This window comes from Penicillium hispanicum (assembly GCF_028827665.1).
Source record: "Penicillium hispanicum strain IBT 35686 chromosome Unknown utg000004l_segment0_segment0, whole genome shotgun sequence".
In the NCBI taxonomy this organism is placed as follows: Eukaryota; Fungi; Ascomycota; class Eurotiomycetes; order Eurotiales; family Aspergillaceae; genus Penicillium; species Penicillium hispanicum.
Window position 1 is genome coordinate 3,137,913 of NW_026623196.1, and position 21,271 is coordinate 3,159,183.

At 50.5% G+C, this 21,271-nt stretch overlaps 9 protein-coding genes across 9 annotated transcripts; 5 read left to right on the forward strand and 4 right to left on the reverse strand.

Moving 5' to 3' along the window:
• Positions 1–424: 424 nt before the first annotated feature.
• Positions 425–1,802, reverse strand: N7459_004952 (dihydrodipicolinate synthase family protein; the record flags this gene model as incomplete). Its single annotated transcript, XM_056944136.1, has 8 exons — positions 425–564; positions 619–932; positions 993–1,105; positions 1,160–1,262; positions 1,314–1,462; positions 1,512–1,552; positions 1,609–1,629; positions 1,688–1,802. 8 exons carry the CDS (start codon positions 1,800–1,802, stop codon positions 425–427), a joined length of 996 nt encoding a protein of 331 aa, XP_056801019.1.
• A 333-nt stretch (positions 1,803–2,135) lies between these two features.
• N7459_004953 (Amino acid/polyamine transporter I) lies at positions 2,136–4,832 on the forward strand (the record flags this gene model as incomplete). The annotated part of the gene is made up of 20 exons (XM_056944137.1): positions 2,136–2,150; positions 2,227–2,325; positions 2,381–2,391; positions 2,447–2,474; positions 2,527–2,631; positions 2,690–2,805; positions 2,863–2,870; positions 2,920–3,053; positions 3,104–3,169; positions 3,226–3,352; positions 3,408–3,443; positions 3,496–3,566; positions 3,627–3,681; positions 3,738–3,760; positions 3,811–3,894; positions 3,950–4,205; positions 4,266–4,412; positions 4,470–4,523; positions 4,576–4,733; positions 4,788–4,832. 20 exons carry the CDS (start codon positions 2,136–2,138, stop codon positions 4,830–4,832), a joined length of 1,638 nt encoding a protein of 545 aa, XP_056801020.1.
• Positions 4,833–5,376: 544 nt separating this feature from the next.
• Positions 5,377–7,626, forward strand: N7459_004954 (uncharacterized protein; the record flags this gene model as incomplete). The annotated part of the gene is made up of 12 exons (XM_056944138.1): positions 5,377–5,438; positions 5,489–5,584; positions 5,637–5,701; positions 5,766–6,133; positions 6,180–6,297; positions 6,354–6,472; positions 6,523–6,618; positions 6,677–6,771; positions 6,822–7,125; positions 7,181–7,240; positions 7,300–7,366; positions 7,427–7,626. 12 exons carry the CDS (start codon positions 5,377–5,379, stop codon positions 7,624–7,626), a joined length of 1,650 nt encoding a protein of 549 aa, XP_056801021.1.
• A 1,358-nt stretch (positions 7,627–8,984) lies between these two features.
• Positions 8,985–9,629, forward strand: N7459_004955 (fungal specific transcription factor domain-containing protein; the record flags this gene model as incomplete). Its single annotated transcript, XM_056944139.1, has 1 exon — positions 8,985–9,629. The coding sequence occupies one exon, from the start codon at positions 8,985–8,987 to the stop codon at positions 9,627–9,629; it is 645 nt and encodes a 214-aa protein (XP_056801022.1).
• A 1,071-nt stretch (positions 9,630–10,700) lies between these two features.
• N7459_004956 (uncharacterized protein) lies at positions 10,701–11,132 on the reverse strand (the record flags this gene model as incomplete). The annotated part of the gene is made up of 1 exon (XM_056944140.1): positions 10,701–11,132. One exon carries the CDS (start codon positions 11,130–11,132, stop codon positions 10,701–10,703), a length of 432 nt encoding a protein of 143 aa, XP_056801023.1.
• Positions 11,133–11,361: 229 nt separating this feature from the next.
• Positions 11,362–12,709, forward strand: N7459_004957 (TauD/TfdA dioxygenase family protein; the record flags this gene model as incomplete). The annotated part of the gene is made up of 7 exons (XM_056944141.1): positions 11,362–11,550; positions 11,600–11,772; positions 11,826–11,904; positions 11,956–12,119; positions 12,176–12,398; positions 12,456–12,511; positions 12,565–12,709. 7 exons carry the CDS (start codon positions 11,362–11,364, stop codon positions 12,707–12,709), a joined length of 1,029 nt encoding a protein of 342 aa, XP_056801024.1.
• A 1,355-nt stretch (positions 12,710–14,064) lies between these two features.
• Positions 14,065–15,557, reverse strand: N7459_004958 (prolyl hydroxylase family protein; the record flags this gene model as incomplete). The annotated part of the gene is made up of 2 exons (XM_056944142.1): positions 14,065–15,236; positions 15,290–15,557. The coding sequence occupies 2 exons, from the start codon at positions 15,555–15,557 to the stop codon at positions 14,065–14,067; spliced, it is 1,440 nt and encodes a 479-aa protein (XP_056801025.1).
• A 1,947-nt stretch (positions 15,558–17,504) lies between these two features.
• Positions 17,505–18,596, forward strand: N7459_004959 (LLM class flavin-dependent oxidoreductase; the record flags this gene model as incomplete). Its single annotated transcript, XM_056944143.1, has 1 exon — positions 17,505–18,596. The coding sequence occupies one exon, from the start codon at positions 17,505–17,507 to the stop codon at positions 18,594–18,596; it is 1,092 nt and encodes a 363-aa protein (XP_056801026.1).
• Positions 18,597–19,516: 920 nt separating this feature from the next.
• N7459_004960 (uncharacterized protein) lies at positions 19,517–20,738 on the reverse strand (the record flags this gene model as incomplete). Its single annotated transcript, XM_056944144.1, has 4 exons — positions 19,517–19,559; positions 19,611–19,696; positions 19,883–19,978; positions 20,073–20,738. The coding sequence occupies 4 exons, from the start codon at positions 20,736–20,738 to the stop codon at positions 19,517–19,519; spliced, it is 891 nt and encodes a 296-aa protein (XP_056801027.1).
• Between the last annotated feature and the right edge of the window lie 533 nt (positions 20,739–21,271).

The following is a 21,271-nucleotide window of genomic DNA, read 5'->3' on the forward strand; positions in this document are numbered from 1 at the left end:
GGTGAGTCAAAACTAATATATACAGATTAAAATAAATCCTGGGGCCCCAATACTCCTGGGCTAGGAAACGGTTGTAGGATAGTCGCGTGGAGGTGTCGATGATTGTGAGTGGCCCGACGCAATCGCAAATGTCTGACTCAAGGCCTAAGATGCACCATACTCTTGTCCCGGTGTGCAGAATGGAAAATTATGCAGCGGCCAGAACTCGGTGATTTTGCCGGAGTTTGACCGGAAACGCTGTCTAGCGTGAATGACAACCCAGACACGAGGCGAAAATCCACCAATACGCTGGAAACAGAGCATTGGCAGCTAATGAATCTTACATTTCATCAAGGCACAAAATAATCATGCCGTAGAATGCGATCGATTATCTCTTGAGATCCTTAATTCCATGTTCAAAATTCGGCCATGGGCCTTGAATGACCTACGCGGCCATCAACTTTCGTTCGAGCTGAAGCATTTCGTCCAAAACTGCCATGAACTGTTCTCCCTCGGGAGTCTTCAGTGGAAGAAGAGGTCTCCGTGGTGCAATCCCATACCCATGGATCTTATTCAAAGCGTATTCTAAACAACGGTCAGTAAATAGTCACCGACCTCGAATCTAGAGAAGGGACTGACTCATCGCGCGGATCCCCCCTGGAACGGCAGCTACATCGGCTCGGGAGAGGATCGCCTGTATCTCTTTGGCTTCTTTGACCTCCTCCTCCGTCGGAGATGGCGTGTTGAGCAAAGCCCAAAGTCTCATAGAGGCCACCGGGGCAAAATTCGGTATGCCACTCACCGTCCCATGGCCTCCGCATTGCATCCACGGTGTGAGATCTGCAATGAGTCCGTCCAGCAGAAGGAAGGGAAACTTTCTACTGCTGGATATGGACGGATCCTCGGAGATTGCGGCATTCAGACGAAGCAACTTTGCAATGCTGCCACCGCATCTGTTCGCAAGTTAGCCACGAGCACACGGAAGTCAATCGAATCACCCCAGTTTCACTCACGTCAGTTTTACACCACACAGATTGGGCGCCTGCTTCATGACTGCACTGATAACTTCCGACGACATATCCTGGCCACCGGCATTGGCTGGGAAATTGTACAGCAACATGGGTATCTGCGAATAAATCAGTGATACTGACTAGCGACATGAATTATCGCTTGGACTTACCGGTGATCCTTGACAAATGTCGATATAGTATTGCACGACTTGCTCTTGGTCGGTATTGAGACTTGCAGCGTAATATGCAGGTAGGATCACCATCCCGGCATCCCTGCGCCGAGTTAGAAAGGGATTCGAACAGCCCAACTGTGATCGGACTCACGCTCCAGCTTCTGCTGCTGCCCGCGCCAGTTGAATCGTCTCTCTCGTGCTCAAGCCGCCTACTCCAGCCACTATTGGTGTTGACTGGAGCCCCGCGTCGTCCAAAGTCGTCCGAATGAAGCGGATGAGCGCCGTTCGCTCATCAAAGCTCTATTCCCATTAAACACCGCCATTTTGAACATCTGACAGAGCCACCTACCAAGTGAACGGCCTCTCCCAATGAGCCGGCACACACTGGGACTTTGGAGGGGAGATTCATCAGTAGCTGGCTTTGCATTCCGCCTGTGACGACTTACCCATGCCCTTGGTGGCCAAGTCTACAAACATTGTGATTAGATCGTTTCTCCCAACAGCGACACTAACGACAGAGCATACTGAGCAGATGTTTCTTGTAGCCATCATAGTCAATTTCCTGGTTGTCGTCGAAAAAGGTGGGCAGCGGCGCATAGACTCCGGGTCGCAGCGCCCGTGTCGGGAACGAATCAGCCATGGTCAAGTTGCCAGGAGAAATCAGGGTTTCACAGCCAGTGATATCGTCTTCCACTTGAACCTTTCTATCAGTAGATTTGCCTATACGGACAAAGGAATGCCTCGTCTTATCAGTCGGCCGCGTCGGCGCACAGCCCGACGCGGCCTGATAAGCCGTTGCGGCAAAGCTCCGATGGACCCGCGCCGTTATCAGGCTGTCTCGATGACCAAGAGATTGGACGAGGCTTAAGCTTTAGGGTTATCGGATGCCTCGAGAGCTAAATACACCCGCCGATGCCTGTTTTTTTTTCTCGAATCTATGCTCACTTTGTCATAAGATCGCATAGACACCGACATGATCGAGGACGAGGTATGGACCAGCCTCTAGGCGGACTGCCCAATCAAAGCGAGAGCCTTTGTACTGATCGGGTCTCTCAACTTTGCAGAAAAAGCAGGATATGGGCTTTGCTGCCAATGAAGTCTCCGTTGAAAATGGAATGGGAGAGAATCAGGATCTCAATCATGGCCTCCAGCGACAGCTTAAGGTATGCCAAACTCCAAGTATTTTTCTTCTCCGTGAAGCTAACTGGTCACATTCAGCCGCGTCATCTGTGAGTCTTGATTCGTTTTGACTGGAGATTTGTCCGACATCTAACGGTATACCAGACAAATGATTGCGATTGGAGGTGTTATCGTGAGTGATCCAAGCTACCGCCTCAGAACCCATATGCTTACAGCGTCATCAGGGCACTGGTCTCTTCTTGGGAACAGGCAGTGATTTGGAACATGGTGGTCCTGCTGGTCTACTTCTTGGCTACTGCATTATGGCTTCGCTGTTATACTCGGTGATGGTAAGACTTCCAGCGGTCTCCCAATCGCGCGCTCAACTTGCCTAACGCGCATCGTTAGGTCGCTCTTGGTGAAATGGTGTCCCAATTTCCCATGGCGGGAGGTCAATTTGCTATCGCCGGTCGTTTCAACTCTCCAGAGCTGGGATTTGCTATGGGTATTCTGTTTTGGTATAAGTAAGCAGGCGCCAACCATCCCTTCTTTTCCCGTCAGGCTCTAACGAATCCTTCTAGCTACATCGGTACGGAGATTCAATCCCAAACTTGATCTTCCATCGCTCATTCTTCTAGTTGTATTGCCGGCCGAGATCTCTGCTGCCGCTGTACTTGTCACCTACTGGACCCCAGCAGGACAGCCAGATTCCACCTGCACGTCCGGTATCTGCAATAATGCCTTGTGGGTTGGACTCATGCTGATTGTCGTGGTATGTGGCCTAGAGCCGATCAACCGTTTCCCGGTGCTGACTTTCTACAGTTCCTTGCAAATTATGCTGGAACCCGTGTGTTCGGCGAGATGGAGTTTTGGTTCTGTTCAATCAAGGTAATATATCTGGCTCTTGAACTCGAAACAAAGCAGATATCTGACAGAAGAAATAGGTCCTAACAATCATCGGTCTCATTATCTCTGGCATCATCATCAGCGCCGGCGGTGGTCCGAATCACGAAGCTATTGGGTTCAAGTTTTGGGATGAAACTGGTGGCTTCCAACAGTATGAGGGTATTGGTAAGATACATCTTCAAGATTGATCGTTCTTCGCAACATCTAACATTGATTAAAGGAGGTGCCAAGGGACGCTTCCTTGGATTTTTCAGCGGTACGAGCGCCTGCAAACGCCGCACCCTGTCAATCTACTGACATCTTCGCAGTCCTGATCAATGCGGCATTTGCTTTCATCGGATCTGAGATCACAGCAATCGCGGCAGCCGAAACATCCAACGTACGCTTTCTCAAGCATCTGAAACTATTCGAATTAATCTGACTTGAGTACTTTCCACAGCCCCAAAAGAACGTCCCCCGAGCCATCAAGAGCGTCTGGATCAGACTTGTCCTCTGTAAGTCTTCTTTACCCCATCTCCCTCACACGGATACTGATACTCATGACTTGCAGTTTACGTTTGCAGTGCTTTCCTGGTAGGATGATTCGTACTCAACTTCTTCAGGGCATCAGCTAATAACCTTAGATTGGACTTCTCGTTTCCCCTTCAGACCCGTCTCTTAGCCTGTCTTCGACGGCAGCGAAAAGCCCCTTTGTCATTGCAATCGAGGTAAGGTATAAACCTTCATCTGCTGTCGCAAATTTTGGCTGACAAAATGGGACAGAATGCCGGCATCTCCGTTCTGCCATCCATCATCAATGCGGCTCTTCTCACCAGTGCATGGTCTGCTGGAATTGCTGATCTCTTTGTCTCTACGCGTACCCTGTACGGACTCGCTGTGAAAGGTCATGTCCCCAAGATCTTTTTGAAGACCCGTAAAGATGGCTTCCCTTGGGTTTGCTTCCTGTTCTGTGCAGCCTTTGCTTTCCTCTCCTTCATGGCCGCTGCCTCAGGAGAAGCGGGCACCGTCTTCGGATACTGTGAGAGGAACTCCTTCTTCTCAAGACCTAGGACATATTTGTGAGCTAACACTGCCCAAGTTTCTAACATGACCGCCATGTGTGGCATGATCTCCTGGACCGGTATTCTGTGGACTAGCATTCGCTGGCACAAAGGTCTGAAGGCGCAGGGCATCGACCGCAAGACACTCCCATACAGAGCACCGTTCCAGCCTTACCTATCCTACTGTAAGCCTCTCAGTGAGAACAGGGGGTTGAAATTATTCTAACTATTTGGACTCTCAGATGGAATCTCAATTACCATCATGGTCATGATTTTCGGTGGTTTCAGTGCCTTCAGTGAGTGTACATCCACGCTCCTCTTGTCCTCATGTTACTAACTTGGATGAAGTCAATTCCTTCGATGTCTCTTCGTTTATCACCACATACTTTCCTCTGCCATTCTTCGCCGTTCTGTACTTCGGCTACAAGTTTTGGAATAAATCCAAGATGGTTGGCTACACCGAGATGGACTTTGTCACTGGCTCTTCGGTTGCGATGCCCGAAAACGTGAGTGATGCACATCCACCGTGCAAAATATATAACTAACGGCCTACCGCTTAGGACTCGCCCAAGAGCACCTGGAAGAAGATTTCTGAGAGAATTTAAGAGGCGTTATATGTGTTGGTAATAATAGACGGAATATTTGTAACGGTATTGTAACTAGGATATTTTCACCAATGTGCAACCTTATTTTTTACAACTTTCGTAGTTGTCCTTCACGAAGTCATCTCCCATAAATGTTGGCCCTAGTTAAGTCTACTATGATTCCATAATCCAACATTTCTATAAATAATATCGTGCAAGACGCAGACAATGGCCCTTCATGGCCGGGAGATTTCAAATGTGGGTGATTTCGTTCGGCTGCGAGGCTAAACGCTGCCCTGAGATAAACTTATCTAGTCAACACAATATTTAGCCGAAACCCGCTTCCCTCAGGACAGATAAGGGCCGATCCTCCATTACGCAAAGTGGATTTGCCGTATCTCCATTTCGATAGCCAACGTCCTTATCGAAACACTAGCGGGCGGGCATGATAAGATGCGGCAACAGCCCGATTGTCGGCTCGCAAGCCGTATGAGCCGGAAATTAAACGGTGCCTTCACTCTCATCGCACTGGCCAAACCTCCTCCATATCACCGCAAACCCCGAAATGGCCAACCTATTCGATCTAATCATCATCAATGCAGTTGTTGTGACTGCCAGCGACATTAGGTACCCAACTTGTCCGTATCCCAGGTAGTGCAAAGGCTGATCTAACGAAGTGCATGCTGTATTGGCGTTAAGAATGGAAAAATACGCGCCCTTGTTGACTCGTTCGCCGAGGACGAGTTAGTTGGGGCGGAGGTCATTGATGCTGAGTACGTCGTATCTGGATTCATGAAGACGAATTAACTAATCCTTTGCACGCAGAGGTGCCTATGTAATGCCTGGTGGCATCGATGCCCATGTACACCTGTGCCAAGATTTGAAGACCGGTATGTGATCAGGTCATTCTATCGTCATGTCTGGCAACATTGGTTTTGACATCACCTTGAACAGGACCACACGGCCTTGGGGGAGAGTGTGCCGACAATTTTGAAACAGGGTCCCTGAGTGCTGTTGCTGGTGGAACCACGACTATCATCACCTTTGCGACTCAAACTCGCGCGGAAGAGGATCGCAGCCTACTCAAAGTAGTCGAAGCATACAATGCTCGAGCCGAGGAGACAGGCTCCTACGTGGATTATGGATTTCATATCATCATCGTTCGAAATGATCAGGACGTTCTCGAGAACGAGCTTCCCATCCTGGTCAAAGACTGGGGGATCAGCAGTTGCAAGCTCTTCCTGACTTATGAAACCCAGCGTCTGACCGACTCACAATTACTGGATGTGATGTTTGAAGCCAGAAAAAATGCCATCACTACGGTGTGTTCGTCCAGTGTTTTGAATAGGTGCAAGGCTAACTTTGCAGATGATACATGCTGAGAATGGTGATATGATTCAGTGGCTCACAGGTACGGATTATCACTGGGTTTCTCGGAATCATACTGACCGGTATATAGGAAAGCTTGAGGATAAAGGAATGGTCGGTATGTGCTTATGTGATAGTTCAATGCAGTCTCCTTTCCTTGCTAAAACCCGCAAGCGCCTTACTACCACGCTTTATCGCGACCGCCGCTTGTCGAGGGAGAAGCTACAAATCGAGCCATCGCTCTTGCACAGCTGATTCAGAATCCCATTCTGTTTGTTCACGTTGGATCAGCAGTATGTCCACGATAACTATTCAAACTCAAGTCCGTTATTAATGATTGCAGCTTGGTGCGGCCAATGTTCGCCGTGCGCAAACAATGGGCCTGCCGGTTTATGCCGAAACGTGCCCTCAGTATTTCCATTTGACATGGGACGACCTGGTAAGTATCCATGGCAATGCCCTCAGAAGCAACTTTCCTTTGCTAAGCTCTCTTATAGAAGCGCTTCCATTCACCCACTTGTTTCGAGAACAGCAAAATGATTTGCTCTCCACCCCCTCCACCGACCACTTCCGATCATGAAGACCTTTTTGTGTAAGTCCAAAGCTCCTCGAGCTGAAGGGAAAAATACTGACTGACCAAAGGGGCCTCTCGAACGGTACATTCACCATCTACTCCTCTGATCATTGTCCATTCCGTTACGACCACCCCCACGGGAAGCCCTCCGGCGTCCTTGAGCATGCTGAGAGTATGAAAGGAGAGACCGCTTGCGAAGGCCATGACCTGAAGAATTTGTTGGAGCGAAAGTCGGGCGCATTCCGCTTTATTCCAAATGGCATTCCTGGCGTGGAGACGAGATTGCCCTTACTCTATACCGGGGCGCTAGCAACGGGTCGCATCACGCCCCAGAGGTTTGTGGAGTTGACATCCACCAACCCTGCTAAACTGGTAAGGATAAGCTTCAAGTTATTTGAAGTGTGTGAGGTCACTGACTAGCATGTAGTATGGGCTATATCCCAAGAAAGGGGCACTGATGCCAGGGTCTGACGCAGACTTTGTGATTGTAAGATCCCCTGCATGGCGGCGATATGAATATTCTCTAATCATTCATTCCGACTTTAGTGGCACCCGGAAAAGTCATTTGCATCTTTCCGTCTCAATAACTCCATGCTGCATCATAATGTCGACTGTGAGTAGCATTGGTCCACTTTTTGCTGCCTGGCCAAGCTAACAGACTTCTCCGTTGCAGACACTCCGTATGAAGGGCTAGAGTTTATCAACTGGCCTCGGTATACGATTCTTCGAGGTAAAGTGATGTGGGCGGACGGTAAGGTAGTTGGCAAGGTACGGGACGGGCAGTATGTAAAGCGTGGGCCGAGCCGGTTGAGCCACAAATCGCCCCGTGCTGATCAAGATTCCCGCCGCGTGGCGACTTGGCTATATGAATAGCCTAACAGAACATATAAGTGGGAAGAATTGGTGGATATCGCAGAGTTAGAGTTTGCTCGTTACCTCGATAAGGTTTTGTCGGAACATTCAGCGAGCATTGAATGAATAGTCACTGAAATGACTTAACGTTCCCCGTATTGTCGAATCAATCCGAAGATGAATCCTAGATTGAACCAAATCAAGTATAGATCAGGCCAGGAACCAATCAGCTCCTGAAACGCTTATCAGCCACGCGAGCGACGCAAGATAAGCTTGATAAGCCGCCTTGGCGTCGTTGGAATATCGCTCCGACATCGACTCAGTCTCGATTGTTTCCTTTCCACTTTCGCCAGGTGCAGTCGACTCAGTATGTCGGCTCACGCTCCGGTCAGGCCGTCAACCGACAATCCTAGCTCAGATGATGAGCGTCCAGCTAAAGCGCGCCGCATCTCTCGTGCCTGCCTGCAGGTAAGGTATACTCTCTACAGTTGTCACACCTGCGACCAACCAATGACAATTCCTTGAAACTTTAGTGTCGCGCTAGGAAGCAGCGGTGCTTGCCATCCTCTCTGGCAACTGATCTGCAGGCACCATGCAAGCGGTGCCAGAAATTGTCCATCACTTGTTCGTTTGAAACCGATCGACCGCCCGCTTTAGATGTAACGCAGAGTCCCTCGCGTTTGGCGCAGTTGGTTGTAGAGCTTCATTCGCGGTAAGATGGCTCATGTTAAAGGCTCCAGAAGGCAGAAGGCAGAAGCTGAGATGTGCACAGAATAAACCAGCATGAAGCGCGTATCCGCGAACTGGAGAGCGGTTCTCGGGCAGGCCAACCGGGTCTACCCGACAAGGCGACGACTGGAGATATCAAGCCAGAAAACAACAACTTGATTGCTGAGAGCCCGCAACAAACAATCTCCCCAAGCCAAACCGGCGCGTCTCGCTCTCCCGGATCAACAGTGGACGGCATTGACTTGGGGGCGCCGATCGCAACGCTCCGATCTCTAGGCGCTCTCGTAACGGATGAATCAAAATCGGGATTTGAACCAAGTTCAATTGCCAAGTCTAGATTCGCCAGCACGTTTGATCCTATATCGCAAGGTTTGATTTCAGTGCGCGATTCACAGCGCGCAATTGACATGTCCGTGTTTCCCATATCCTCTCTCGGCCGAGCGAACTTCCACTGACTCCGACATCTAGATTCTTCCAACACTGTCACCCTTCGGCCCCTGTGCTTGACGAAGATATCCGTTACTCATGGCATGAGCCGAATCGTTACTCCCCGACCTTGATCCTGGCGATATGTTCGGTTGGAACGCGATTCTGGAACAACGACAGCAGCCGACAGTGAGTGGAATTCGTCTGAATGCCCGGGCCCACTAATGCTCATCCTGTTTAGGAGTGATTCAATGGACGCTGTCCACCCGAGCTTCAACAACCTCACAAATTTGCTAGACAAGGCAGTTTCCCGACTGCTCCTTCGGCCTACCCCCTCAGACGTGACCTTGGATTCCATTCGGGTGCTTCTCCTTTACGCTCAGTGGATGCCTTGCAGTCGAGAGGATGAAGATGAGTTTGAAAGTGGTCAGCCCTCGTCTCGCGCGCCGAGCAGTCGATACAACGAGATCAGCGCCTGGGCCGTTCTGGGATTAGCAGTACGATATGCAACTCTGATGGGACTGGAGCGGTCTGCTATAGCGCCATTTCGAGAGCCCACCAAGGAACCTTCCGAACATGACGTTAGCCGACTGCGCGTGTGGTACAACTTGCTTACCTGCAACTTCAATTTAATGCTCACCTCCGGTCTTCCTGCTTCGGTCGATCCTGCTTTGTCCGTACAGGTCGCGCAGAGCTTCAGTTCACACAGCATGACGCAGTACCCAGGAGATGTTCGGGTGACTGGACTTGTCGAGCTCGTGGGTATTGTTTATCGAGCGATGTGCAGTTCTGGAGATATCTCGGGGCGTCAGTTGCAGACACATAGTCTCCAAAAGTTAAACGTGGACTTGGATACATGGGAGAGGTAAGCACTGCCTTCCAATATTTTGGGCACAAGCTATCGCTAACAGTCATGATTAGAACCTGGTTCCCTCTTTTACGTATGTCAACAATGCTGGTGTCATCTTATGTTACTGACCATCGCCAGACAACACCGAATCTCAACATAACCAACTTCCCTTCAATTCTCTTCGCGTATGTCGAGCTCCTGCAAAGACCCGTTTCCCCTTTTAGCTGACATCTGCCATAGTGGTATCGCCTTTCCCTAAACAGTGCCTCTCTCGCACCATTACTCTCTGCCACATCACAACCGCCCGCGGAGTCAATACAAGCAACACTCCGCCAGCCACTGGAAATCAGTCTCACTGCAGCCGCACAAATGATTCTGTCGTTGTCAAGCTATGGAGCAGACTTTGTCTGGCGATTGGATTCGCAGCGTCCATCCAGCTTCCCGGATGGCCCTTTTCATGCGGATCCCGGATCTATCGGCCGACTTTACTATGCGGTAGACTCGACCTGGATCTCATACACCTTTGCAGTGACATTCTTAGTAATTTGCTATATGAGAGGCACTATAGATGGTAGGAAGCCCCCTTTGACGCTATTCTTTGGGGATCGCCCTATCCTAACCCGATCGCATGGACAGAAAACCTTCAAATTTGCCCCCAAACGACCACCCTTCCCCCGAGTAAAACCCGCCTCCCTTCATCCTCCTGGTCAATCCTCGCCAGGCTCCTCTATCTTGCGCTGGAAATCTTCGATGGTGTCTGTCCGACGGCGGCCTTCCATTTCGCTCGTGACTTTCAAGGCATTGTTCGTTATGCCACTTCTCTTGTCATTGCCTCTGACCATGGCGATACTCAACCGGGCGAAGAGGTGAACGACCTGGCATTCCAGTCCCTTCTGGAGTTGATGAATGATTCCGGCGTGGACTGGGCGGGAAGTCTTCTTGGAGAGACGAGCGACTTCACCGAATGGAACATGAACGGAATGCTCGGCGGGTAGCGTCCCTATAGCTTGACCGAACGAGGCTTTCTATTGTGTCTGCAATTAGCTCCACCTTGCCTCTGTAATATTACTTTCTTTCCCGGTCTTCACACTTACTGTTCGTCATCCACCAGCTCAAACAACACGTCTTGGGCACCCTTCCATAGAACCAGTTCCCCGAGAGCAGGAAGGTTCTCGTTGCCCTCAACGATCGTCAAGAAGTGATTTGCCGCCAATGCGCCCATCTTGCTCGCAAAGGAGACGCCGCCGTAGCAGAAGAGAAACTCGGTCTCGGAAATCCCGCCCGGGTATAAGAGAATCTGGCCTGAAGCCGGATGGGCAGTGTGGTTCTCAAAAGGGACTCCGAAGTCAGTCTCGCCCAACGGAATCCACATTGCCTCGCCGCTCCATCGCACATGAATGAGCTTCTGGCGATACGGGAGGAGCGAGCGGAAGAGCTCGACTGTTTTGGGAGCAGCCGACTCAAAGGTCGCGAGGAACCGGTACGGGCCAGCGGTGATGCGGACGGTGTTGGAGGCTGCCATTCTCGTCTGCAGGGGAATCGAGTCCAACGGGCATTGTAGACAACGCATTTTGTCATGCCATGACGCTCTTATCTACTCGGCCGCGGCCATCGGAGTCCTCGGCTGCGGGCCGCACGGCGCTGCTGCCGCGCGCCGGCGATCTTATCGCCCTGATGAGCCCGAGCTGGATGGGAAACTTAAAGGATAAGGCTTGCTCTCTGGATGATATCGATTGTGAACAACGCCCGCCATGTCTCTCGATCATATGTACATTCGTCAATACGAGAATACCTGCCCGCCCCGGCCGGGTTGCGCCGACGTCCTCCAAGCCGGCCCGCTAACTATCAAGCCGGTCTTCCAATCGGAAGATAGCTCTTTCGGCGCTGAGGTTTTCGGGGTTGACTGGAGCAAGCCTGTCCCTGATGCTATTGTGGCCCAGGTCAGTGAATCTGGATTCTTGGGGAACGACTTGACTGACAACGCAATAGCTGGTCGCCTTGCAAGACAAGTATGGGGTCTTGATCTTTCGGAAAACCGGCCTGGACAATGCTCGTCACATCGCCTTCTCGCAACAACTCGGCGATAAACTTGAAATCAATCCTTTCTTCTATGGACGCGAGAATGACCGTTTGGGGGAGCCGTTATTGTTCGATGTGGCCAAGTAAGTCATCCTCCGAAAATGCCGCGCAAAATCACGGCCTAACACAACAATAGCATCGAGTTGGATGGCTCGCTGGTCAAAATGAATAGCCGTCGATACCATCACAGCCTAGGAAATGCATTGTGGCATACGGTCAGTGCAAAGCCTCATCTGGATGTCGAATGAATCTGACTGGATGTCAAGGACTCTTCATATCATCAACAACGCTCGAAATATTCCATTCTTCTTTCTCATGGCAACCCTGTGGAGGGTGGATCTTGGACTCACTTTGCCGACATTCGTCGGGCCTATGGTGACCTGCCCCAGGCCAAGAAAGATGAGATCGAGAACCTCGTCATTGAGCATGAGTGCGTATCTTCCCGCTCAGTGAGACTAGCTGAATGTCAAACTAACTGCACCATAGCCTATGGCACTCTCGAAAGCTCGCATCGCCAGCCGTATTCGGCAACCCTCTACCTCATGAGCTGGCAGCTAAACCACCCGCTTTTCACCGGCTCGTACAAGTAGCCCCTGATGGCCGCAAAACGTTGTATCTCGCAGCCCATGCTAAGAGAGTCCTCGGGAAAGATCTTGAAGAGAGTCAAAAGCTGATTTGGGAGCTCATTGACCACTGCACACAGCCCAAGGTACATGGTCCGATCTCACCTCGTAGTGGTGCCCTGCTAACTGGTTTGTCTTTGCAGTACGTCTTTAGTATGGAGTGGCTGTCTGGTGGTGACATGGTGTGGTGGGATAATCGGTAGGGCTTCAATTCTTCCACGTTGAGAAACATCTGTTGACAATCTTTTCAAGGCAATCCATGCATCGTGCTAATCCTTACACGGAGCATATGACGGCCAGAGATGTGCGTCGGTCTACCATCTTAGATGATGGTCCATTGGCATTTGGTGCTACCTCGGAAGAGAAAGCAGCCGCGGAAAAGACTGGTGATAACTGATGTCTTTCGTAGCAGCTGAATCAAAGCCTTTATTCTAATAGTAATTTTATTTGTTTCATCCAGGGGGTTATGGTGAAGCGGTGTTTATAGGTTCGGGTCCTAGGGATGGTTGGTCCAGGAAGGCACAACTTGGAGATATATTTTCAAGACTCGCCGATAATTCGTCCTCAAGGTCGAAACAAACTGAACCGTATATATATATATATATATAGGTAGAGAATCTCTCGAGGCTGTCAACCAGGCAGCGCGATTGTCAGGCATGGAGAATCACTGGAAGACGAGATCAGCAAAAATGAGAAGTGCAATGCTCGTGCTGGCAGAGACTGAGGATAGAAGAGGGTAGGAAGGATGGTTGAGATAACACTCACTGGCTCAGCAGTCCTAACGGCCATTTCATGTCCGGCAAACCATACGATCTGGGCGATGTTGATCTCGATGGATTTGCAGCTCGCGTGGGGCGTCGAATCGCTGCAGCGCATATACGAATGAGGATTTGGCGCGAGCTAGTGCTCACGCCTGGCTTTCTCCGCGTGGACACAGCTGTTAGTATAGTTTGCGATATAACAGTTTAATATCGCACCGCTAGAAAAACGGGAAATATTGATCTCCGACTACTGAGACAAATAAATGGATGACGTCCGTCATACTGAGGCTTGGAATGGTCGAAAAGGCCAACTGGGGGCGAAGCATGAACCACGCTAACTCCCACTCAGCCCATGAGTCACGCTGCGCCATGTCATCTACGCAGCCAGTGATTACTACAGTTTTGAACAAATCGCTGCTGATTTTGAGACTGTCATTGGAAAACCACTCAACGTGGTGAATGTTCCTGGGGATGTTTTCAAATCATTCCTAGCACCATCTCTCCCACCAAATATGGTCGAGGAGGTCTACGAGAACCTGGTCTTGCTTGAGGATCCAGGCTATTATGCCGGTGCAGACTTGGCTGGTAGTCTGGAACTACTGTCTGAGAAGCCAGTGGACATCAAGGGGTTTTTTGAAAAGGACAAAGAACAGTGGTGTTGAAGTGAAAGAGGTGCTGGGTGGCCTTTGACTTGATAGAAAAAGAGAAAGAAACAAGAATTGCAGCGCAAATTGCATTGGAGTTCATCATCAACCTGCTACGTACAGATGTAGCATAAGTCGAAGCGTAAAATCAAAAGCAGCTTCGCAATGTAATAAGCCAACCCAAGTTGGCTATCCATAGACATAGACGAAACACTTTTCCAGAGCCCAACCATCACCAAGTCTGCCTTCGTACTTTTCATTTCAATAATGAACTGAATCCAGAGTTGTCGGTTCCTAACGCCTTTCTAATGCCAATGCCAAGTTCTATAGAATGCATGTCGTCGTTATCACACCTCGGACGGTTTGACATCATACTCTACGTCCGTCCGGATGATATACTTTGCGCCCTTCCGTACTCCTGTCCCTTCATGCAACAAGGCCCCGTTAGACTCTCCGTGCGGGAAAATCGCAACGGCTCCCATCACCGGTCGCACTGGGTAGGCGTTCAGGGTGCCTTCCCGCGCGGCTGGCATGAAGAAGGTCGTCTCGCCGCCCTCAAACTCGTCATTCAGATATAGTAAGAAGGTATACATCGAGCTCTGCTTCTTGTCTTCGGGAGAAGAGTCGTACACATACGTGTCGTCGGGAAGGATGCCGGACGGCGGCCAAGCTCCGTCAATGTGGCACCGGTATTCGGCTCCAGGGACGTATCTATACACCCGGAAGCGCCGGTTGATGCCTCGAACCAGGCGGCCATTGATTGATGGGGGCACGTAAGCGGAGATACGTGCCCAGAGCATGTCGTGGAAGGTGGTGTCGATAATCCAGTAGAAGTTGTGGGCTAGGATACTCACATCTCCGTCTTCACGAAGGGGCGCGTCGGGCAGAAAATTGACGGATTCACCGGCAACAATGATCGCCTTACACTCGTCAGGGGTGAGGACATTCATGGCTAGGCCGAGACCAGGGACTGCAGGATGCGGGTGGTATGTTATGGAAGGACCAACAGGGGCTAGTGGGATAGCATTCGGGGCAGTAGTGTAGAGGATGGCGGGATGGTGATTCGGAGGTTTGCGGAGAGGGCCAGGGGTTTCCTCGATGATGCGGATGGCAGAGGGGGACTTCGGGGCTTCAGCCAGAATAGATCCATTGAGGACCGAGTCGTAGATCCGGAGGGGTGCCGTGGCGGGACGGAGGTCCCAGATAGGATGGAAGGCGATCGGTGAGGTTGAATCGACGGCGTTGTGGCTGATGTCGATGGGAGTGCTGACGCGCAAGATGGCATCAAGCACACCGAGAAGCTCCAAGTCCTCTGGACTGCGTTGAAGAGGCACACGGCTGACTGCCTCGGGCTGCGTGGAGAGGCCGCTGACGACGTCTAGATCTCGCACCCAGCGACACAAGGCTCCGATCTTGGGTTGTTCGCCCCGGATCCTCATCTCGGCAAGGAGGATCTTGGCTTCGAGGTATCTCTTGTCGGCCAAGGCACCGGTGATTCGTGCTGTGAGGTTTCCACCCTCTTATTCTGCAATCAGTTGCAGTGCTTAATTAGCGAGGAACGTAGCGACGTACCAGCAGTGCTAAGACCTGTGGTGCAAGCCTGACGAAAGTCGTATACGGCACCTCTGAGGTCTTTGCATGCCTTCGACTTGGTCAAGCCGGGGTACTGTGCGAGAGTCGTGAGTGTTTCGATGGTGATGTCGAGTTCCTCGTCCGAGACGACGGTTTGTAGCTGTTTGGGCTCGTCAGGAGGTGGTGTGAGGGCTGAGGCCTTTGGGACCTTTTGGGGGAGTTCAGCTTGCGCATTGCGCTTGCGTTTGGTAGCTTTGGATTTGCCCATGGTGTTCCTGTGCGATATTGGGCGATTGACTGATCATTGGCGATCGCAAGTGGGGATTTCGAAGTCGGAGTTTTGGTCTTGGCGCCAAGTTGGGCGGATAACTCAATTGCCGCCTCTTTACAAATGGTTTATAGTAGGGGAATAGCCACCTAACATAGTAATTCTGTGTTTCCCCTTGGATGACCGCAGTTGTGCCTTTTCAGCTAAGCCCAAAAAAAGCTAGGGATGCAAAGTAGACAAGACCCATCCTGTGCAAAGACGCTACTCTGTTATTTTCTTCTAGCAATCCAGATACTTGGTCAACTATGTTTCTCTGACTTGTATTGAGTCCTATAGATCTTTCCAGGCCAACCCCGAGACTGCTCCCAAGATATTCCGAGATTCCCTTTCTCTCAGATACATGAGCACTCACATCCTACAAGCACCCTCCGATTAGACATTCTAGCTGCCTTCCTCGAGTACCTCCAAAGTGCCAGGGTTGTGAGCCCGCATTTTACCGTCTTTGTTGAGCATCAAGATCTATTTCCATATCAAGGTCATGTCAGAGTGAGCAAGAATGTCATATGTCAAGGTAATTAACCCTTACCTTGGGCGGGTTCTTCACGAATTTCTCACTTGCTCGTGCCTCGTCTGTGATCACTTCCTCCACCTAATTTGGATCACAAGCTGTTAGTTAAGATACTCCTTCCTTGCACTATACTCTAAGCTCAGGGTCATCATGTCATAGGTGCTTTTGCATCGTACCCTTCCCTCGTGTGAACCACCTCGAATCCTTGTAAAGACATAGTCGCCTTCATGAATAGTGTTGCCATGTTTATCGACAATATCTTTGTTTTCCATATTGCTCAAGTATAGCAAAACCCTGCTAAATGAAGACTTTCAATATGCCTCCTGGGTGTTGGAGCGCTTATGGAGTAAATTATGGTGTTGGTATTTAATAGTAAGGAATACATCATATTGACGTATGTATGAGAGAATCCAAAAACAATGTGTACTGCGGGGGAATTAAGCAGGGAATCGCCATTCATCTTGAACTAGATTATGTTGTGGTTCAAGATCCAATCGATGTAAAGTCTTTTATTGACTTTCTGTCTGGGATATCATCTGGCACAATGTCTTATTCATTGGGCAACCTCAATACGTAAGGAAATGTTGCAAATCACAACCTGGGAACCTCTGTCAAAGTACGTAGCCAATTTATCGGTATACACAAAGTCGCTACCTAAATGTTCAAATATTGCATCCCCACTAGATGGCATAATTTCGTCCATTGATGCTAATGTGGAGAATGGTCCGGTTATCTCCACAATCCATCCACGATACTGATTCTGGAAAGTTCGCGATCAGAAACATTTCCACTATCAGTGTTGGAGTGCTTCTTAGCATCCATTATGATTTCCTTGTCTTGCTGCGGGTAATAAATGCAGTTGGCTTGCTGAGGGGTATGCATCTTGATGCGCTCTGGATCTACGCTCTGGAATCGACAATTTGCGTGGTTGTGCATGAAAGCCAATACCAAAGTCATTTCGCTACACTATTCAAAAACACGTCGCTTATATTGTTATCCCTATAGATTATCTACAGAAGCATTGCTAAGCTTATGGACTGTCAATCGCGAGTGTAACAGATAAGGTATCCGAGGGCCAGAACTCATTGCGTGATTTTGGGGAGAGTGATGACATGCATACCTCCTCATCTTGACTTCAAAGGGAAATGCCACGAGCGAGCACGCTCAGAATTCGCTACTAGTGAACTACTTCTCTAATTATTAATCCAATATCGGGATAAGACGCCATCCTGTATGAGCTCGCGTCATCTTTGCCGGGGCGAATAAGATCAGACCATCGGCAAGAGGAACGGGTATAAATGCAGCATGTATCCATGTTTTGCAGACCCGTAAAAAGAAAAGAGACATTATATATTCAATATCGACAGACGCAGCTCAAGATGCCAACCGAATTCATCAGCCTGACATTCAACAATCCCTCCACGGAGCTCAATCCGATCCCTGGCGCTGGAATCGACCCGAGCTATCTGACTCGGTATGCTCGTACCTTGGACGACTATGCGTTCAACTACACATTGGTGCCATACGATTCCTCTTTCTTTGACCCTTTCACTATTGGTGCCACCATCGCCTCGGTGACGAAGAACCTCAAGATCATCATCGCCCTGAGGCCCAACACACTCTATCCAACCGTTGCAGCAAAGGCCCTCGCGACGCTAGACCAGCTCAGCTCCGGCCGAGCCGTGGTGCATTTTATCGCTGGCGGCAGTGATGCAGAGCAAGCCAAAGAAGGGGACTTCCTGAACAAAGAGCAGCGCTACGCCCGACTGGAGGAGTACATCCGCATTCTCCGTCGGGCCTGGGAGTCTCCAGAGCCCTTCGACTGGGAAGGCCAGTACTTCCAGTTCAAGCAGTTCAGCAACAAAGTGCGCCCTGTGAATGGGACGATTCCAGTCTCCGTCGGAGGCTCCTCGGACGAGGCGTACCGCATCGGCGGTTCGCTCGCTGATATCTTCGGACTCTGGGGCGAGCCACTCAAGGAGACCAAGGAGCAAATCGACCGCATCTACGCCGAGGCCGCGAAGGCGGGTCGAAGCGAGAAAGACCGACCTCGCATCTGGGTGACTTTCCGTCCGATCATTGCCGAGACAGATGAGCTTGCCTGGGCCAAGGCGCACTGGACGTTGGATACTCTGACTGCACACCGAGCGAATGGGCTGGGCAAGGCTCCTGCGAGTGCACCGCCGCCTCAAAATGTGGGCTCCCAGCGACTCCTTGAGATTGCAGCTCGGGGAGAGATCCAAGATCGCGCTCTGTGGTATCCGACTGTGACTGCCACCAATGCGCGCGGAGCGTCCACGGCGTTGGTGGGATCGCCCCAGACCATTGCTGACTCGATTCTGGACTACGTCGATCTCGGTGCTGAGCTGATCTCTATTCGGGGCTATGACAACCTCAATGATGCTATCGACTATGGCCGCTATGTATTGCCCAAGGTACGACAAGTGCTGAAGGAACGCCAATCTGTTTGAGTGGAATACCCCTGCTTGGACTATCCCTGGCCAGCAACGGCTGGGCACGATATAGAAGTGAGCATCAATAAATCTTTTGAGCCCATTCGCTGTTTTCTCATGATTCCGAGACAAGTGATCTCGGTCCTGGCTCAATTATAGAGTAAACTCATCTGGGAATAGTAACCAGTGGGTGCCAGTCAAAAGTCCATGACTCCATCCTAATGGAACAATATGCCGGTCCAAACAGGAGATGGGTCCCATTCGTGAGAATACAAACATGACAGCGCGATGGCATGGTAGCATGATAAGAAGAGCGAAGACAAGTCCGGATAGCTTCCGGGGTTCCACATGCAGTTCACGACTTCCCAGAATACCACTATCCAGCGCAGCCCTGCCCCCCATCTGTAATTTCCATGACTTCGTTAGAATGTCCATAGTCAGCAAGCTGCTTCCGTTGAGAGGACCGTTCGTGGTTTCAGTAGTCTTTTGATCCCGATGATGCTTCGCGTCGAGCTCATGGTTGTAACGTGTCTTGTGAAATAACGTTTGCTCTGTGTGGGCACCATATTGTTAGACTGGTCATTCCACAGTATTCATAAACCGACTTGCCAGTCTGCAGTGTTTTTCCTTGCTCTTCTTCCGTTGGTCAGGAATGCACGGAGCTCGACTCGACTCGACTCGAAACGACCATTTACACACTGAACATCGTAAGCCTCCAGATCCGACCAAGGTGCCTCCATATACTGACCTCGAATACCCATCAGTCATGCCACCATACATTGGTCTTTCTCCGCACATATTGATTGACCCTTTGGAACGAGACGAGTTGGCGAGCTGGAAATGCCGGAAAGAGTATGCCCTGATTTGATAGAATTAGTCTGTAAGCCCATAAAATCGAGTCGGTCATCTTGACTTATCTTTTCCATAAAACGCCACGGTCACATCTGTGAAACTTTCAGAGCGATGATTCCCGCCATCCACCTTTGCCAATATGTTAGAATGTGGACCGCAGCTTAGTTGGGGGGGACTTACCCCATCGCTCCAACCATTAAGCCACCATATGTCTCTGAAAGCCGTGATTCAGTAGACGGTCGTATGGCAAAGCGGCCTGCCGGGGTCTGTGGTCCAATCAGCACACCAATGGGTGGGAACCATGAGGTTCCCAAAGAACAGCAAAAGAACAGAAGAGAAAAGCAACTTGGAGAAAATGCAGTGGTACAGCCTCACGGGAACAAACAAGCAGAGACGAAATGAATCACCAAACGCTCCAAAAACTCAAGCAACAGAATGAGCGCAACGCATACCATGACAAGGCCAATAACGCTTCCTGTGGAAGGTCGATTGGTGCTTCCGCCGCAGTCCTTGCGATATGGTAATGGCTGGATCACAACAACGCGCCTCTGGGGCACAGGGGGAAGGGCAACACGAAGTAGACAGGGGCACAGTATAGGCAGGTAAAGATGCAGAGAGAAGAGATACAGGCTCAAGACATACAGGTTCAGGGGGAACAGGCTCAGGGCATACAGGCTCAGGGGGAACAGGCTCAGGGGAAACAGACTGAGGGGATACAGGCTCGGGGCATGCAGAGGATACAATCTCAAGAGACACAGGCGGACGAAAACAGGCTCTCTTGGGAGCAGGAAACAATGCGTGGCGAGGAGGAGGACATGGTCCCCGTACAATCCAACGCGAGACCTCTTGCACCTTTACCACCTCAGCAAAGGAAACATGGCGGCCATGGATCCTCGCTGGGCGTGCTAGGCTCTTGAGGATGCCGGGTCCATGGGGAGGGGAGGGAGAAGAGCGCGTCCGATGCGCAGCAACTGCAGTCAGTGCCCTAGTGGCAGCGTCGTAGTCAGCACAAATGAGTAGATCCTTACTTGTCTGCCTGACAAGGCGACGCCGACGAGCGACAATCGCCATTGCCTGCTTTGTCTCGAATGCTGGACAGTTCTTCTGCAAGTCGTTGCCGGAGCGTCTGAGGTGGGAGAAGGGTCGTGGGAGAGGCCTCGCGCCAGGGACGTAAATAAGAGGAGAAGAGGGGAGAGAGGGGAAGAGAGGAGAAGGAGGAGGAATCGCATCCAGGCTGCCCTGAAGGTCTGTAGTGCCAAACAGGAGCAGCCGGGCGAGACGGGGAGAGGTAATAGATGGACAAGCCATCGCGAAGCAGGACCGGATAAGAGAGAGAGAAGAAGGGTATGGAGGAAGGAAGGATGGAGAGGAGAAGAGAGATATGAGTATGGGAAAGCTTCTCGAAGAGAAGACACGCAGAACGCCAAATGGGGTTACAGAACGCTGGAAGCAGAGCTTAGAGCTAGCAGTAAACAGCCAAATGGTGTGAGGAGGAAGAAGAGAAGAAGAGAGTTGGGGAGGATGGGAGATGAGAGATGTATACACACTGGGCGTCCATGGCAACCAAAGTTGCAAGCAGGGAAGGAGCAACCCATCGACCTCACTTCAGCAGGCACATGTGAGGTCATTCATGGACTGACAGCAGTTGCCCAAAATAATGCAATGACTTCATGCTCTGTCGGCAACCTGAGAACCTGGGAAACAGTCAGACTAAATATCTATAATGACGGCAAAGAGCAGGACTACAAGATACCATTAACCTCTGCAAACGTTATTGACTGTTCAAACCAAAGTCTACTTAATGTAATACTTCAAGGCAGAGCTGCATTCATGTGGTAGAT